This window comes from Schistosoma haematobium, chromosome 1 (genome assembly GCF_000699445.3).
Source record: "Schistosoma haematobium chromosome 1, whole genome shotgun sequence".
Taxonomy (NCBI): Eukaryota; Metazoa; Platyhelminthes; class Trematoda; order Strigeidida; family Schistosomatidae; genus Schistosoma; species Schistosoma haematobium.
The window spans coordinates 49,804,040-49,823,174 of record NC_067196.1 but is presented as its reverse complement, the minus strand read 5'-3'; the positions used below and the strand labels follow the sequence as shown (position 1 = coordinate 49,823,174).

General features: G+C 37.5%; 1 protein-coding gene across 3 annotated transcripts; it reads right to left on the bottom strand.

Annotated features, from left to right (window-relative positions):
* Positions 1–7,378: 7,378 nt before the first annotated feature.
* RPD3_1 (histone deacetylase) lies at positions 7,379–19,134 on the bottom strand (the record flags this gene model as incomplete). Of its 3 annotated transcripts, XM_051208961.1 has the most annotated exons (7): positions 7,379–10,399; positions 12,398–12,714; positions 15,703–15,951; positions 16,256–16,412; positions 16,447–16,635; positions 16,668–17,170; positions 19,012–19,122. In XM_051208961.1, 6 exons carry the CDS (start codon positions 17,067–17,069, stop codon positions 10,310–10,312), a joined length of 1,404 nt encoding a protein of 467 aa, XP_051074374.1. In that variant the 3' UTR covers positions 7,379–10,309. The 3 variants fall into 3 exon arrangements, with proteins under 3 accessions (XP_051074374.1, XP_035590234.2, XP_051074373.1); XM_035734026.2 differs by having other exon boundaries at positions 7,379–12,714; positions 19,012–19,054; XM_051208960.1 differs by having other exon boundaries at positions 7,379–15,951; positions 19,012–19,134.
* Position 19,135: the final 1 nt, after the last annotated feature.

Here is a 19,135-nt window from a genome sequence, read left to right as displayed (position 1 = left end):
ATTCGCATCATAAATTTCCCGACATTCTTCAGCACAATCACCGTGGATGGTCGAAGATCATTTCCACGATAATGTGTTACCTCTGCAGACTCCAAACATCTCATATTCGACCGAAGAATTCTTCCTTTTAATAAATTTGATGGAGTCTCTTTCGTCACAGAATGTCTGGCGTTGCTATTTTGCAGTAGAAAAGTATCTTCTCCCCTCTTCGGCACATTAAATGTTGATGCAGTAATAGAATCAATATGAGTTTTCAATGTCCTGACAAAATTCTCTGCCTGACCATTAGAACATGGATGTCTGGGAGCAGTAAACAGATGTTTGTACCCTACACCATTCAACCAGGTAGTGACTGTATCTGCAGTAAAATGAGAGCCATTATCAGTTATTAACACCATGGGATCCCCTTCTCGACTAAATACCTTTCTTAATGCTTGAATTGTGAAGTCAGAATTTGGTTAAGTTGTGAAAAAATTTCAGGCCACTTTGAAAAAGAATCAATGACTGCAAGTGCATAGTATTTGCCAAGAAATGGACCACAATAGTCAGCATGAATTCTATACCAGGCATCAGACGATACTGGCCATGGAGTCCACTTCGAAGGATGATTTTTCAACTTATGACACTTTTCACAATTGTTTGCTTTACGACATATATCTTCATTTATCTCTGGCCACCAACATATGAGCCTTGCCAAGGACTTCATTTTTTCAACACCTAGAGGTCCACTATGAAGATCTTCAAGAAAGGATTTACGCAATGAAGGAGGAATAACAACACGATCATTTAAACACAAAATAGCTCATCCCGCTTTCAAATCTACGTTTCAGATTAGCGTCTCAACCTTTCCGTATAGCATTCAGTACACATCCAAAGTATCTACGAGTTTCACTAATGAGATCTGGACATCTCACTGGTAAAGATTGCACTAACAAACAGTCTGAAGTATTAACCGGTCTATCTTGTAATGATTGCCGAGAAACGTAGTCAACGTGTTGAATTTGTTTGGCACTTCTCTTCTGAACCGTCTAGTCATATGCACTGAAAGAAATACTCCATCGGTGAACCATAACAACTGAGGAATGTGCTAAGGATTTTTCAGGATGATAAATAAACTTTAAAGCTTAATGATCAATAATTTTAGTGAATTTTTTTCCGAATACATATTTCTGAATTCTTGTAGCAGCCCAAAACACAGATAATGCTTCTCGCTGAGTCTGTGAATAACCTTGTTCAGTAACAGTACGTTTGCATGAAACACAAATAACTGGTCTACCTTCCTGCTCCAAAATTGCGCCAATACCCACAGATGATGCGTCAGTAATGAGTACAGAATGTACGCTCGGGGAGTAAGTTCAAAGACCAACATCATTTTGAAGGAACTTTAGTAGACTTCGTAAGCATGACTCTTGTTCTTCACTTCATTTGAATGAATTGGATATCAAAGTATTAAATAAACAATTTGCACGACAAGAAAAATTAAGAATAAAACGGGAATAGTATTGAAGAGTACTCACTAGTGAACGTAGTTCCGTAAGATTTTTTAGAGACGGTGCATTTGTCAGTGGAGCTAGTCGTTTCATATTTGGTCTCAAACCATTACCATCAACTAGGTATCCAAGACATTCGAAACTAGATACACAAAATGGACACTTGTTTGGATTCACTGTAATATTCCTCTCAATTAAACGACGCAATAAAGCAATAGGTCTCTGGTCATGAACTACCTTATCAGAACCATGAACAATGAGATCATCTTGATAAACTTCAACACCTTCAAGATACCTAACTACTTTATTCATAACTTCCTGAAATATGGCTAGGGGACAACTTAAACCAGATGGAAGGAAATTTATTTGAACAGACCAAATGGAGAGTTAATTGTAGTCAGAATAGATGAATATTGATTTAAATAGATTTGAAGATAAGCATCTTTTCGGTCAAATTTCGAAAACACTTTATAACCCAGTATTGACAGCCTTGTTTCGTTAATTAAAAATTCCCAAGGTATGTATGGACAATTATCATCTCTTATTAGCAATTCACAACATCCTCGTATGGGCAGTCTCTGTCCAATAATCCCCAATATTGATAATTCAGTGGGTCGTACTACAACGTTAGGATCTAGAGATTTCAAGTTCTTGAATGAAATAATGGACTCTATACTGCCTGTGTCCACAATAGTCATGAAATTGACCAAGCGATTGTATATACAGTCGCTTTTGAATACGAGCATTACCTTTCGATATGGTAGACAAAGATAAATGGTCATTAGGAACAGCTGAATTAGTGGGATATAAATTCCAAGGTTTAGTACTACTTGAGGCAAAATGGACAGTAGCTTTGCATACTGACTGAATGTGTCCTACCTTACCACGCTTAAAACATTAAGCATTACGAAATACACATGAATTGCGAGCATGAAACTTTCCACACGATAAACATTTACCAAACTTCATCTCACCTTTGTGATTTGCTTTGTAATTCCTCGTTGAAACACCTTTCATATTTACACGAGAATAGGAATCACTGTTAAACGAACGCAAGTTTGATTGACCCTGAGATTGTAGTTCAGCACGACGACTAAGCAAAGTATTAGAAATCTTCATCGACTGGATATCAGGTTCATTCACTGCCTCGTAGTTAATACACGTAGTTCTAGCATCTTGAAAGAAACAGTTGGGTATTTTTAACAGCTCTCTTTCCAAACCCGGTATGTTAATTCCTGCAATTAATCGATCTCTCAGTTGCACATGAAATTGATCAACGAAATTACACTTGGCAGCTTGTTTCTGCAATTCAAGGATGAATTCCGTAACCTTTTGATCCCTTCGATGAACCATCTAGCGAAATTTCGCCCTTTCACGGCATTCAAAACTGGTGCATTTTACATGACTTAATAATAGCTCTTTAAGAGTTGCATAAGGGAGTGAGATAGGTTTTTCTGGATATGCCAAATTTGTTTGATAAGCGGTACGCTTCTTTTCGGATGAATGTCAGAAAACGTGCCACAATTTTATCACCTTCAACATCTTTCTTGGTCACGCTCCAGGTTTCAAACCCTTTCCAAGTAATCCTCAAAAGCTTCAGGAGTTGAATGAATATCTAACTTTTCCATCGCAGGCTCAATCGTGACGCCAATGGGATAATTAGAGTATTTGAATTATAGTATGAACTAGGAATCCCAGAAATAACGCAATTTGGTCAAGAACCACTGAATAAGCACGAGCGAATGCACGACTGCAATTGAACGCAACTCGATTTCGTACTGTAATTGGAATTCGAAATCATGCGTTCGACAAGTACAAGGGAATCATTAGTTCATTCAGACACCACAGGTTACGAAATAATTCAGGGGTTAGAGAAGTATATGAGAACGAAGATAATTCACGAGTCAGAATTATGAAAGATAAAGTTGCTACAAATATTCTGAGTTTGACGGTTTTAGGCTTTTACTAGCATCTATAACACAGTTTACGTCAATATAGTCATGAAAAATTCATGCAAACAACCTGGATGCCGTTTCGCTGTTACACCTGGTATGCAGTGCGACAACTGCAAAGGTTGGTTCCACGAAGTGTGCAACTGCTTACAACAGACTTAGCAAGCCGAATCATAAGTGGAAATGTTTTATGTGCAGCACGGATGCTGTAGTCTTGCTGAGTAACATCATTGTCCTATTGACAGGTCTGCAGAATAAGTTGTCAGCAAACTTGGAAAATGACAGTCATAAAACGGGTAGACAAACAAGGACGCGCAACGAAAACAAGAATAGGGATGTCGACAGGTATATCATCGATGGAGCATTCATTAGCACTAATGATGACACGTTGAAACTCAGCACCATCATTACGTCTACGGTAATCGACTCCCTTAGTAAACTCCGGTCTCGCAGCTCAGGGTCCTTGAATGCGACAGTGGACCCACATTAAAAGAGCTAAAAAGGATCAGGTGTTACCGTCTAAACTGAACATCCTAGGTGTTGTACGGTAATCAATTGGTGATTTGATCGCACAGTCTACCCCCAAGAATGTCCGTCCGCTCATCAAAGAGCCTAGGATTCAGAAACGTGCCCCCACCTACAAACAACAAGGTGCTGAACCTGAACGCACCGGAAAACCTGGGACGACAATAACGGTTCGCGATGACTCCCTCATAATCATGAACCTCAAAGACAACCCTGACCTTTCTCTCAGTTTGCAGGACAAAAATCACAGGATGCTTCAGGGTGAATTGAACAAGAAGCTCGAACTTTCTAGAATAGGGCCTTTGACGGTCACACGGCTCACTCGGGGAAAGGAATCTAAGCATCAAAACCCCCCAGGCTACTTCGTGTAACACTTAAGAACGCTACCGACGTAGAGGATGTCCTGCTAGCTAGTCATTTACTGAAATCCGATGGGAACGTAAGAATACTGCCAGACATACCGTATTCTGAGCGCGATTTCATCCGGAACATCCCTAAAGAATCTCGCGAGTTTTTCCATAGAAGAAATATAATTGTGCAAGGTGTACCGGAAAACACGGACCCTAGTCGAGCAAACTCTGATAAAAAGGAATGGAAATACATCAAGCAGTAATTGAGGCTCAAAACCATATGACTCGACATGTGACGAGACTAGCCAAGAAAGACTGTGGCTCCAGACCCCGGCTAATGAAGATAACTTTCCCATCTTCCCACTTGGCGACGTCAACTCTGGAAGCCTTTCGTGCCAACAGACGTCGGTTGTCAACTGGAATCCATATACACCCGTATAAGCCGCATGACGCCAGGATCAAGCAAAAAGGCAAGTCGGAGCTGACCATTCCACTTAAGGACTGTCTTGATAATAAAAAAGCATGTAAAGGACAGAGAGTACCAACTCAGCAAACCTTATATAGGTAGGCTACGTATATTGGAGGTGAAAACTCAACTGGAGCTCGGTTCTTCAACCTCATTGAGGATGAAGTCGGAAACTCGTTGGAGAAAAAGTTAGATGGACTGGGTATTTACAAACGAAGAATTTCTAGTTGACAACCTCTCAATCCTGACTCCCCTGGGAAAAAGCGATCACGCCGTTATAGCCTTCAGTTTTATCAGCAAAATTGAGCTAAGATATCCCACCAACAACCTGCGCTGGAATTTCAAATTGTTGAATGTGTCAGCTCTACAGGACTATCTACAACAGGTGGATTGGGACGTTCACCCTCAACTCGATGCGGATGCTCAGTGAGACTTCTTACTACACACGCTCTTATGTGCTACAAACCATTCAGTTCCTCAAACGGTCCCCAAAAGCTGCAAGCAACCTACAATCATCAAGAACCGCACTCTTCGCCTGCTAAGCCGCAAAAGGCACTGTTCGGCAGAATACGAACGAACTGACAACCACGGAGCGTACAGGCAAAACAAACATATAAGGAACATATGCACGAAGGCTATAAGAGAAGACAGGCTTCAGTACCAGACAAAGCTTATGGACAAATTTGCCTCTAACCCTAGAAGCCTATTCCGTTAAGCAGCCTCTCTTCGTCAAGCCAAAATAGGAGTTTCTCAACTGCTAGGTCTTAACGGCCCGACCAACAACGATGGCGACGCCGCTAACCTTCTGGCGGCACATTACTCTCAAACATTTCAACCGGCTGACATCAACTTTACTGACGACAGTTTCATCTGCAATTCCACAGGACTCTCCGAAGTGAACCTAAGCGCTGACTTGATGTTCCGTAAATTGCATCACTTAAGACTAGATACTTCTCATGGCCCGTATATGGTTCATCCTGCCATACTGAAGGAGGCAGCCTCAATCCTGGCAACGCCGCTTAGCCGAGGCAAACTACCGGACAATTGGAAGCTAGCTCACATCACACCGATTTTCAAAGGAGGTCGACGCAATGAACCTTCAAATTACCAACCGGTGACTCTTCTTTCTATACCTCCGACAATCATGGAGTCCCTGATATGCGATAGTATAAATGCTATTTACTGTCCTTAAATTTCTTCTCACCCCAACAGCACGGTTTCAGGAAGGGTTACTCTTGTAAAACAAACCTGCTGACTGCGGTGGACAGATGGACAAGCATCCTTGATCACAAGGGGAAGGGTGATATCATTTACCTTGATTTCTCAAAAGCTATTGATAGGGTTACTCATGTATGCCTTAGCAATAAGTTCGAACGATTGTGTATCATACCACCTCTGATTGATTGGCTCATTTCATACCTGAAAAATCGACATTTTAAGGTCAGGGTTAACTTCACTTTATCTCAGGCTATGGAATGTCCTAGTGGGGTCCCCCAGGGCTCAGTACTAGGGCCTCTTCTCTTCTTGATCTACATAAATGATCTTCCTCAACAGGTATCGTCAGACTTGTTACTTTTCGCTGATGACGTGAAACTTTGGAGAGAGATACGCAACCGAGACGATGTACAGGCAATTCAAGAGGATCTGACTCGACTTCAAAGTTGGGCAGACGATAACGGACTTACCATTAACACTTCAAAGTGTAAAGTAGTTCATCTGTGACATGTTGCAGACTACAGTTTCAACTTAAGAAACTCCACTCTAGTAGTATCCCAAGTCGAAAAAGATTTGGGAATCCTGGTAACCTACGATTTCAAGTCTTACGCTGTGACAGAACTGCCTTCGGAGCAAACCTTGCACTGGTAACACTGAAGCGCATTTTGGGCCAGTTTGATGGAAGAACTTTCCACATAGTCTTTAACAGTTTTATTCGTCCCCATTTAGATTACGGAAACAGTATTTCCTCCCTCACCCCAAAAGATAGGGACACTCCGGAGCGTATCCAACGGGGAGCCACGAAATCAGTTCAAGGACTCAAATTCAAACCTCATGAAGAGTGCCTCAAATCACTTAACGTTTACCCATTAAAGTATAGGCGTCTTAGAGGTGGCATTCCGATGGCTTACATTATTCTTAACACTTCTGGACATCCTTTTAAACACCTACTTAAACTTAGTCCCAATACAAACATAAGGGGAACCACAACACAGCAGAACGGAATGTAGATACCACTTTTACTCCTTAAGAGATGTCAAATGCTGGGATTCGCTGCCAAATGAACTAGTCCAAGCGAATTCGCAGGAGTCCTTTAAGAGGAAACTTGACGTATTCTTAAGGACTAAAGTTAACATCTTATTATGAGTTACTGATTTGTTTTTTTTCTAATATATTATAGTTAATATAACTAGGTTCTTGTCTGGAGGTATTGAGGATCCCCTGCTACTAGACATGAAAGCCTGTTAAGTTAAAGCTTCCTCTATTCCATCCAAACCATTTGAACCATCTCGAGAACACCTTGACCAGTAACACCTTTTATAATCGAAACGTGCCAACCTAGTGAAATCAAATGCGAGGAGGTTCGAAGATATATATGATAGAATATCGATATATCGAGAATTGACTAATCTAAACTGGCTAGTGGTCATAGATGTGAAGCACAGCGTTCTCACTCGTGATCTGGTGCGGATGCGTGACTTCAGCTAGGTGAGTCCATCCAAATTAACTTGGCCAGTATCAAACGTCGAAGACTTACAGAGTTATTGATTCCAGGGATTTATTTACTACTACAAAGATAACTGTCCTCTTGACAAATGTGAGGAAAAATGAAAAACACAAAGGTCGTAATAATAACTGAATAATAATCATGAAAAACTATTAAAGGATAATAGTAACTGATTGCGGTGTAAAATTACAAAACACTGATTTAGAAAAATTAACTAAAACATACTACAAAAATGGAATTGGGGTCAAAGAAGGATGAGAGGTTGGTCTTATTGTATTTGCACGCAGATTTCAGGCTTCAGTTGGTGAAATGCCAATACCTCAGCAGTGCATAAGTTTTTGATTCGACCTCCCTTCGATTTAATTCCTTTGAATGTGTAGATTATTTTAGAAAGACTATTCTGGAGCATTTAGTCAACTATGGACAAATCATGTCCATCACACTGTAATATTCAAAGCGCTTTCATTCATTATTTCCTTGATATGGTGAGTGAGCGCTGCATATCAGGGTGTAACTCTTACCGAGGGTCAAATCTAATCATCCAGCATTTTGAGCTGTGTTACATAGACTGTCCATAGCGGTTACCTAGAGCCTGAATCAATGGGTCGACCGCTTCTAGAAATAAACAAAGTCCACGAAGTTCGAGTGGTCGTTCTTTTGCGAAGTAGCTACTACATTCTTGACAAAAATTTATCAAATAGCTGTCATACGTAACTTTTACATTTTTCTAATTGTAAGCTCTCGTTTCTACTCAGTAACTGTTCTCATGTCATTTTCCGCTCTTAAATTAGTATGTTACTTAGCGATGTATCGAAAATACCCTTGCCATGTACCTATTGAAACTTATCATTTATGACACTATCCAGTAGTCTACTTAATAAATAGCGTTATTCGAGTTTAACGAAAATAATTGTGAGGTCTCATCCAACATCCTGATAACAGATTCGTAAGCACGGGACTGACTTATAAATCGCGTGAAAACTACAGTGACAGAGTTTGCTCGATCTATGATATCCTAGGCATGAGCGGAAATGCAAAAAAGCGAATTGGACAACTTCCAGTTGACATTTAACTGATAATTTCTAGTCATTTGTTATGAACAGACAAAGTCCTACACAAAAACATACACATCACAACCATGGTGTACGATTAACCGATTCGCGTTGAATGTGCTTGACAGGGATTGATGATCTTTTCGATATTAAGTGACTCAACTGCCGGATGATTTGAATAGAGATCAGCGACATTTCACTGTCGCCACGAATATAATTTAAGCTAGATGAGCACTAATGAACGTGTTATATTCGGAATTCGTAATTATCTGGCACAGGAATAATCAGTTAGTACAAATTCTACATAAACAAATATCAGATGCTAAAACATATTTGAGAACTTTAAGTACTGTGTTTAATTTACCTTTAGTTCCTGTATATGACTAGAGAAACAATTTGAGTTCTACATAAAAGCATACACATCACAACCATACTTATCTATTGGAATTACAAAGACTTGTAGTGAGGCCAAAGTATTAGAGACTCACTGTAAAACATATCAATCAAATTAGTTCTAAGATTACGTGACAACAATTTCCGATGGCGAAATATCAGAAAGGCTACCACCAAACAAACGAAAATTGGATCCTTCACTCATATTACTTACTTATCCCTTCTGTTGCACCACATTCTACTTATTATCAAAATTGGGGTTTGTGGAGATTATAGTAATTTTATCAGTTGAATTCTAAGCTAGGCCACCGCTGAAAATATGGAAGCATCTATGTTTGGACACAACCATTTGCTCTAACAAAACTTCATGGGTAAACTCAAGTAGGATAACCAGAACTTCGTCACCGAAATGGACTAAGTTCTACAAATATTCTTCATATTTTTCAAAGTAGTCAGTAAGTAATCGTTATTCTCCCATATTAATTTCTGACATTAAATGTTTGCATAGTGAGTGTCCCATAAACTCACTGTAGATTTTTCAACGTGAAAGTTAGAAATAGTACGAGATACAGCTTTATAAACAATGGATACTTACTTTACAGATCGTAACGTACAAGTCATTTTAAAATTCACGATTAGTTGTATCACAAAACAGTATTATTGTGCTCCTTTTATTTCGGAAACTAATAACATGTAGCTGTTATAACTGGGTATTCGCATAAGAGGCATGTATATTCTTCTGTGACTAAACCTGTTGTTAATGCATAGAAATGTAAGTTCAAATAGACAATAAGTTTTCGTATACATCAAACTAACCTTTCTTATTCCAGTAGCACTTATTAATATAGCTTAACTTTCGCTAACTAAAAGAACACTACTTTGAAGTGATTCAGTGAAATGTTGCTGTTTATTTACGTACTCATTTTCTAAACAAAACTGTACAAAATGAATAATTTGTTCGGAAACTGATTTTCCACCCTGCTGCCAGCTGGTCGATATATTTTTGAATTACAGAAAAGTGGTCATTTGAATACTGTAAATTTTTATTACCTACCTTTATCATAAAACATATAAGCAAAATTGAATTCACTGAACATTAGAATAGCAAATGGTATACTTTTGCAGGAACTGTACAATTTAGTAGTATTTAAGTCGAATAAATGCGTACAATATGACAGGCAATTCCGGAAAATAAGAAGAGAGAATACATATAGTTAGATGTCAAACAAACAATGAACACAGGATATCATAAACATGACATTCATGTGAATCACGGGGATTATTTGTATAAAAGAAGACAGGGACAAAGACATTTACAAAAATTATTAAGAGTAAACAATGTGACAGAAACCCAGTTAATTAGCAGCTCGCTCCGGTTCTATTAGACCGTTGGCTTTTTAGATAAATCAACCTCCATTTTTCTACAAAATCGCTTTTGGACTCCGAACGCTAAAACGAGAAATTATTAAATGATTGATAAAGTTAAAACGAGCGAGAGTTAAGCCAAATGTTCAAATCTCAATTCTAATGATAGATTTAACCTCTAAACTCGTATTCTATGGTAGTTTATGATTAAATGACTAATAATCATGTATGAATACAAGTGTTCGATTTTATCGTAAAGATTAATTTTATTAATAGGCAAGTCGTATTGTTTTTAAGCGTAAACTTATCTGACTTTCGTCAAACTCCGCACTCAATTCACACAACCAAATGAATATCCATAACCAAAAGGAAATGAGTCTTTATCACCACATACAAATAAGCCAGTGACGAGAATCACTATTATTTATGATATGACCAAGTACTATGTGGTTTCTGGGCAAGTCAGAGATACGAGCTTGTTGAAACAGATTACTATCTCCTAATGACTTACTAATGGGAATTTTTGATCCTGTAAAAGTTAGTTTAATACAATTCCTCCCATTTATAAATTTGAATAAGGCAAGAAAAATTAATGTAACAGAATAACATGAATCCACCATATTTCGCGGTTTCTAGTCAGCTGCTTACAGCCTAAACATAATAGTACTAATCATTAAAAATCCGTGTACACGCTTTATATCGTAGTATCAGAAGTGTTATCAACAATAAGGATTAATGAAAAAAGCAATAACTATTGAAGAACTATAAGTGTTCATATGTTAAATAATGTGAATATAAAAATATTCTTGTATGAATGACTGAAAATATAGAAACAAAATTATTTAGAAATAAGATATTAATGCTATAGGTATGTAACCCTTAAAACGAAATTGACTGAGTACAGATCAGATAATAAGTTAGTATTAATAATTAGTGTCATGAAAAAATTGCATAATAAACATTTGTGAATGAGTTCACAAACGCAGACCAAGATTGGTAACTGAATAATTTTAGATACACAAATTTGGTTTGTCTCTTAATGGCAACTGCTTCGCCAAACAGTAGTCAATTCAACGATTAGGACAATTAATGAACAAAGGACGTTGAATTACCACGGTTTGCTGAAAGTAATTGTCATAAAGAATTATTTAGTAGTTCAGTTCGATAGTGTTGTAGATATTTAGTTAGCAATGGAAATGGATAGACGGTTACCTAAAAGCGAGGACAAGATCACATGAACCTAAAACCGAACAGAAGTGTTAAGTGCCATTCTATCAGATCTCCCACTAATCAATTGTGTATAAGAATGAGAAAAAAACACAACTCTCATTGATGTGAATTCCAAGAGAATGCATAATTTAAATGAATCGTTTGAGCATGATGACCACAACAAGATCTGCATGTTGTAAAATGACCAAGCAAACAATGCAAATCAAATGATCAGTTTATGAAATATTATTGACTTATTTTGTAGGACACAATAAGACAGAAGAAACGCTAGAATGACCAGTTATGGGAAATATAAACAGATTAAGAAGGATGAATAAAATCTCAGATTATTACTACTACAAACTCTCCAACATGAACTAATCAAGTCACTAAACAGATAACAGTTGCTGATAGATACAATATGGCTCTATTATTAGTAATTTGGTTGAACTGGAAATGTGGTCAACGAGATGAAAGTATCCAAGTGCGATCTCAGGAAGGTCTTCTAATTTTGTGCTAGAGATAACATATTGAAAACAGTATGAAACGATTATGAACAACTACATTTCAAAATGGGTACAGGAATATCGATCTTCACTACGCCACCCAAACATCTTGAAAGGTACAGAAGTATGAAACATGTGGGGATCAGTACATTCATTAGTGTCAATCGTATTTATTGTTTAGTTCTAAACACTAGTGAGAGCGACATTCAACACATACTAACAAACTACATACCTAAAAAAGTAATTACTTGACACATTTCAATAGTACGATGATGACAGTTAACTAAAAAAGTGGTCTACAATAGGGGACATAACATCTAACTATCATAAGTAATCATAGAAATCAGTGATGACAAATTGATTTTACCTTGTCACTAGTAGAATCTGACTTTTTAGATCCACTTCCTTCTTTACTGTTTGATTTCGTGGTGGATGAACTGGCATCTTCATCCGTGCGTGCGCGTTTTGGTTGGTCTCGGTGATTTTGAACATCTCGTGAAGCTGATTTGCCTGATCGAAGTGTGGTGCCTCCAAGCCCAGAACCTTCTTCTGGATCGTCGAAAAACTCATTATTGGGCATGATGGCTTTATCCGCAGCCATTATTGAAATCCTCTTGTCTGGATCAGCTAAATCTTTTGCAACAGCATCATTTTCGTCAAAATCGACAATGTCATCCGGAATGTCTAACGGTCAAGTTACATAATACGATAACTGAGTGCTGAATATTATTGTAAAATGTAGACAAACATTAAATACTGACACCGAGCATATTTCTGCTCCCAAAATACTGGTACAAAAATGACTTAATCTAGTGAATAAATCTATCTTAAAGGAACTGTATATTTCATGAAGGTGAAAAATATGGTTTAGCGAAAATCCCATAAGGTTCCGAACATGATGACGTGCGAAAACAAATCAGATCTAGATTAACCAAAAGTCTAAGGACCGATCGTAAGCAGTGGTGGGCAAAGAAAGCAAGAGATGGAAAAGGCAATGGCTGTAGGTAACATAAGACGGCTTTTCAGACTAATAAAAGAAACTGGAATTAAGAGTCAGTCAGTCAGCTACAACGTAAGCCCACATGTTTAGAAAGATAGGTGAGACACTTTAAGGAGCACTTCATCTACTCTACAGCCACCCACTATTTCCAAGAAGCCTGATTAGAACATAAAAATAGGTCCCCAAACTCTAATTGAAGTTTAAAAAGCTATAGCTGATCTGAAACGAGGAAGAACAGCTGGTCCAGATGGATTAACTCCAGAGGTCTTTACGAATGGTGGTCTAGTTTTAGCGATTAGGTTGACAAATATTTAAGCTAAAATCTAGGAGTTGGACGTAATCCCATCTGACTGATCGTTTCAATATATAAGGGGTCAAAATCACCCCGTGGTAACCATAGACGGAATAGTTTAACTAACATAGCATCTAAAATACTAACCTCAATAATTATCGCACGCCCAAAAAATATTCGTGGACTGCAAACACAAAAAAACCAGATACTCGTAAGTTACTAGTATTTGATCACAGATGTCTCAGAAATATTGCCAGAATCTTCTGGGATGACCAGGTAAGTCATTATTTTACTTTGAACACAAATATTGGTACAAAGGGGCACTGATTACATATGCGCCACACAAGTCACTTGATTTGTGTGCGGGCTGCGATACTATTCGGTGCCCAAACCGTAGCAGGTGGTTTTCTTAAGGGGCCACACCCGGAGTTTGATCCACAAGGCATTGGAACAACGTCAGGGGACGCAGTTCAATGGTAGCTTGTGACCAATAATTGAAATTAAAATAAAGCAAGAACAAATATTGATGCAGAATTGTATAAATTCATAATATTTCGAGGTTTCTCGTCAGCCGCTTACAACCAAATATGTAATAGAATTTTACATTGAGATAAGAAATAGTGTGAAACAATTGACATAAATGAGTGTAAATGATTGGAATGACAAAGGTTTACAATAATAACTATATATATATATAAGAACAGGTCAGAGGTTAGTTGGTGTTAGAATTAAGGAAACAATTCAGGATGGGTGGTGTAGTAGTTGAGTGGAGTTTGAAAGGTTAACATAATTTAAGAGGGTAAGTGGGAGGAAATGTGTGAATGAAAAGTTGGTTTAAGAATTCGGTAATGGGGAAAGAATATAACACAAAATATTTTAAAATAAATAAACAATAAAAATAAAACAAAAATGGATTACCAGGGTAAACTCTCCAGGTGGAGTGGAAACGAACTGCTCACTCAAACAAACTAAAATCGACAAGTCCTCTTTTCTCAGTAGCTCCAGCTGCATTTGCCAATTCACATGTACGTGCCATAGCACATACATTGGAAGGACTGAGAGAAGAGTACTCCACTCAACTACTACACCACCCATCCTGAATTGTTTCCTTAATTCTAACACCAACTAACCTCTGACCTGTTCTTATATATATATATATAGTTATTATTGTAAACCTTTGTCATTCCAATCATTTACACTCATTTATGTCAATTGTTTCACACTATTTCTTATCTCAATGTAAAATTCTATTACATATTTGGTTGTAAGCGGCTGACGAGAAACCTCGAAATATTATGAATTTATACAATTCTGCATCAATATTTGTTCTTGCTTTATTTAAATTCATAAAGGAAACTAATTACATGAAATTTTTGAAAAGACCAATAATTGGTTCATACACCATCTATAAGTAATGGTGAGGTTAGATGTAGAGTATTAGGGGATGATAGTAAATTAGTTGATGAGGTTGTGAATCTTCGCCGACTGAGATGGTTAAGGCGAGCATTATGCATGCCAAACAACCGATTACTTTGGCGTGCAATGCTGACTAATGTTGGAGACGGAAGAGTTAGGAGCGGTCAAATCAAAACGTGGCATCAGTCCATAAAGTCACTAACTTCCAGTATAAACCATGTCGTTAGATGCAGACTACTCGGTTGGGTCCTCGCAACTATTGTAACCATTGGTTGAAGAATCTGGGTGATATGGCTTGTTGTCTACCATAGAAACAACTGCTTTTATGAATTTGGTGTATGGCAACTTGGACCGATGCATATATGTGCCAGATCCTACGTTGTAGCTGACCAGAAAAATACTTGCTACAAGGTTTCATCATATTCTATCGATCCGTTGTAGGGAAAAATTTCGCTCTCAGGCATCATACATAGGATATAATAAACTTAATGCCTCCACTACTGAACAAATAGTGTTTGACAACACAGTATATATACATATATATAGAAAGATCAAATGAGTTGTATCTATTCGCAGTTTTAAAGTGTGATGAAAAGTGATAGATCGGGGGGTTTCTTTACACTAACAATTTAAAATCATATCCATAGCAATTAATCTCATTACTGTAAACAGTAAGGGAAGACAATCAGTTGGATCTGACCAGTCAGATAAACAGGGTCATAACAAGGTAACTGTTGTTTTAACACTAGCACTACTTTGAACCCCTGATATGGGAAAAGACGTTAAAAGCTAACTAATCCGAAACGCTAGACATCCTGACCAGTTACTTTGAAGAATCAGTCCAATAATCCGATTTTAAATTAGTGAGGACTAAGTATTTCGGTACAGCTTGAAGGATAGGAAAGTACATCTAGTGAAAACCGTATTTAGTAAATATTTACTAACAGTTAAACATAAGACGTACCTTGCATCTGAACACTAGGACAGTGAGGTATCATTCGCAGATTTTCAAATAGTTTCGTTTTTATATGCTCAAGATATTCATTAGTATTCTGATTAGCCATATTGCTCGGACTTATATGCAGCTTGAAGTCAGGGCCGAAATACTCATAATAATCATTGTAGGGTAAATCATTGGGGATCTCAGTTGCAAGGGCAATAGATGTTTCATTAGTCCAGCATCTGGCAACATTCCGGATTGTATAACCACCACCTGTGACAAGGAAATAACATGACCATAAAATAAAGTGACTGAAATATAAAATTACATTAATATATGCTCATGACAGAAGTAAAAAACATGACATGCATCTTGGGGATATTGAAATATACTGTTATTTTAGTTTTCGTTCAGTGGTAGTCAGTAACTATGTATGGTGAACAAATTATTACAGTTGCAACCATGGAATTTAACTTGATATATATTTCGTAGTAAAATCATGAACACTAGAGAAAACAGCACAATGTACACAGAAACGTGAATAAATATGCGATTAAAGAAGCAATTAGATACAAACCTCCTACAAGAAGAAGCGGTAAAGGAAATGAGCGGATAAATTCGACGCATTTTCCGTGGCCTTTCAGACTAAGATTGAAACACCCAAGTCGATCACCACATAATGAGTCAGCACCACACTGTAAGACAACGGCCCCGGGTCGAAAAGTTTCCATAACCTAGACAGTGTTAAAAAAAATCAGTGAAACATACTTTCGTTACGACAGGCTTAAAAATACGCTCGTAGCAATCATCATCCATCCCATCTCTCAGTGGACAATTGACAGCGTAATATTTACCACGACCAGCACCAATATCTTTTAGATCACCAGTTCCAGGAAAATACTCGCCGTACTTGTGGAAGCTAACGGTCATTACTCTATCAGTAGTATAGAAAGCTTCCTGTTTGATTAAACGATCAAAATTTTACTTACTTCAACACCATCACCATGATGAATATCAATATCCACATAGAGAACTCTTTGGTGATATTTCAGAAGTTCTAAAATCCCTATTACAATATCATTGATATAGCAGAATCCTGACGCCTCAGATTTCTTTGCATGATGGAGACCGCCGCCCCAGTTAATGGCGATGTCAGTTTGCTGTTTGTTCAGTTTCACGGCTGCAGCAATAGAACCACCAGCTGATAACTGGCAAAATTCGAAAAGTCCATCAAAGACTGGACAATCTTCGCCAACATTGAAACGTTGCATTTGTTTATTAAATTCATGCATATTGTCTGGTCTTACATTCTTCAAGAATTTGACATATTCGTCACTATGGAATCTTGTCATATCTTCGCTGTATGCTTTAGATGGCCTATAAACTTCCATTTTTCTATATAAACCATAATTAAGAAGAAGATTGTGGGTCATCCTTATGCGATGCGGTTTCATGGGATGTCCTTGACCATAATAATAATTTCCAATATCACCTAAATGTGAAATTTTTTGGAAAGCATTATTCAGTTACATGACTGTCAGAAAGTCGATTAAAACAAGATAGCTTCTGAAAGCAAAACTGAATTCTGAACCGCGAAAAATCAAAGCTTTTTAAATAGTCCACAAGGAGCAAAATTTTGTATTTGAATGAATGTGGTTTAACGGTATAGTTACTTATCCAACTACAACAAGATCTCTGCTTCGTAATCAATCGACTTTTAGCAATAACAAAATAATGATTACAGTAGGGAATAAGCTCGAAAATTACCTTTGATTTGGCCTAGAAACCATCTTACCTACGTTACTACCGACATGTCATAAAGATTTAGTGACTATGGAAGGAAGTTTCCTTTCTCAGTGTCAGTAGCTGATGCAACTGAATGACCGAAGACAAAGGATATGTAGGCGAGACTATAATTTGTGGACGAACCAATCACGTATAAGATAACAGGTCTCAGGTTTTGGCGCGGAATCCACTCATTTATTCGGGCAAGTAGTTTTTGCATTATAGCTGATGTCAGTTCGTGATGAAAACCCTAAATCTAATTTCTATCTCTAATCAACTGTAAATCACAATTCTATTTCCTCACAAAGGTTTATAACTCTTATTTGGTCCCGGTTATTAGGTGGACACTCAAGGTCAGTCTGGCGTCGCTCAAAGGTCGCTCATAAATTATAGTCTCACTGATATGTATTTGAACCTATTTTTCTAAGGAAAACAAGCCTCAGTAACATACCTGGAATCTTATCTCATTTCATGTTTAGATTGTGCTGTCCTGAATTAAATCTAGCACACCTATTGTTAGCAGCTAATATTATCAAACATGAATATACCATGTGAAAAGTGTATAAAGCTCAACAAATTACATGGGTTAACCGCTATATTTTTGACAAATTTTTGATTAGGTGTGCAGACAAAAATAAACGTTCGGCGATAACTGCATGCTGATAAATCTAACAAGTAAAAAGCTGAGTATGATCCAGTCAACAAACATGTCATCCTAAGTCAAAGTAAAACCACTTCCAAAGTGATAGAATTGCATGAGCGATCCGGTAAGACAGCATACTTAAGTGAAACTTCGACCTATAATCACATTTGAATGCGGTCCTCAGCATCAGCTGATCCGAGTTACGGCACTAGAAATACCGGAATACGTTAAAATATAACTCAGTAGTAACTACAAAATTAAGGACAACTACATAATAACACCGGGTAAAGGATTACAGATGTTGTAATTACTGATTTTTTTTCTAGGAACTCGAAGAGAATGTCTTGGATTTATTACCTGAGGTAAGGTTGCAGAGAATAAGACTTAAGTTCATCTACCCAGACGTGAAACAGAAACCCTAGAGTGGGGGAAATGGGTGCTTGGATTCCACTAGAAATAAGTTCAATAGCATAAATTCTTGCGGTCACACTATAAGTTAAAGGACGAATTTGGATTAACGTCCTAGTGGTAATTTTTCATTTTTTTGGTACTTAAGAATGATAAAATACAATATAAACAGTCCATATGGGAACGCACACCCCTGACAACAAGTTATTTAATGCAATCCCCTTTAATTGTCTATCTAAATATTGAAGCTAGCTTAATTACTAAGATGCTTTAAAAATTAGTGTAAGCCACGCAGACTGCTACAAAGCAAGTTCGCCGTTGGTAAGAAAAGTAGCTAATCATCGAGAACAGTGAACTTTGGAGATGGTAACTTGTTAAGAGTTTTACAATCCAGGTCTTGAGAAGGTATGGGGAAACAAAACTATTTTGGTCAGTTGAGCAAGAGAATGACTTAAACTGAACAAAGGAGCAAAATACATGTTACAGAATGTACTTACCGTCATAATAGTAGCAGACCTTTTTCGTAGACGCAGATTCCATTTCCCGTTCACTGAAGCAAGTCAAACAAGCTATCAGCCAACCAACAGAACTAAACCAAAAAGTAAAAATGGACAATTAAAA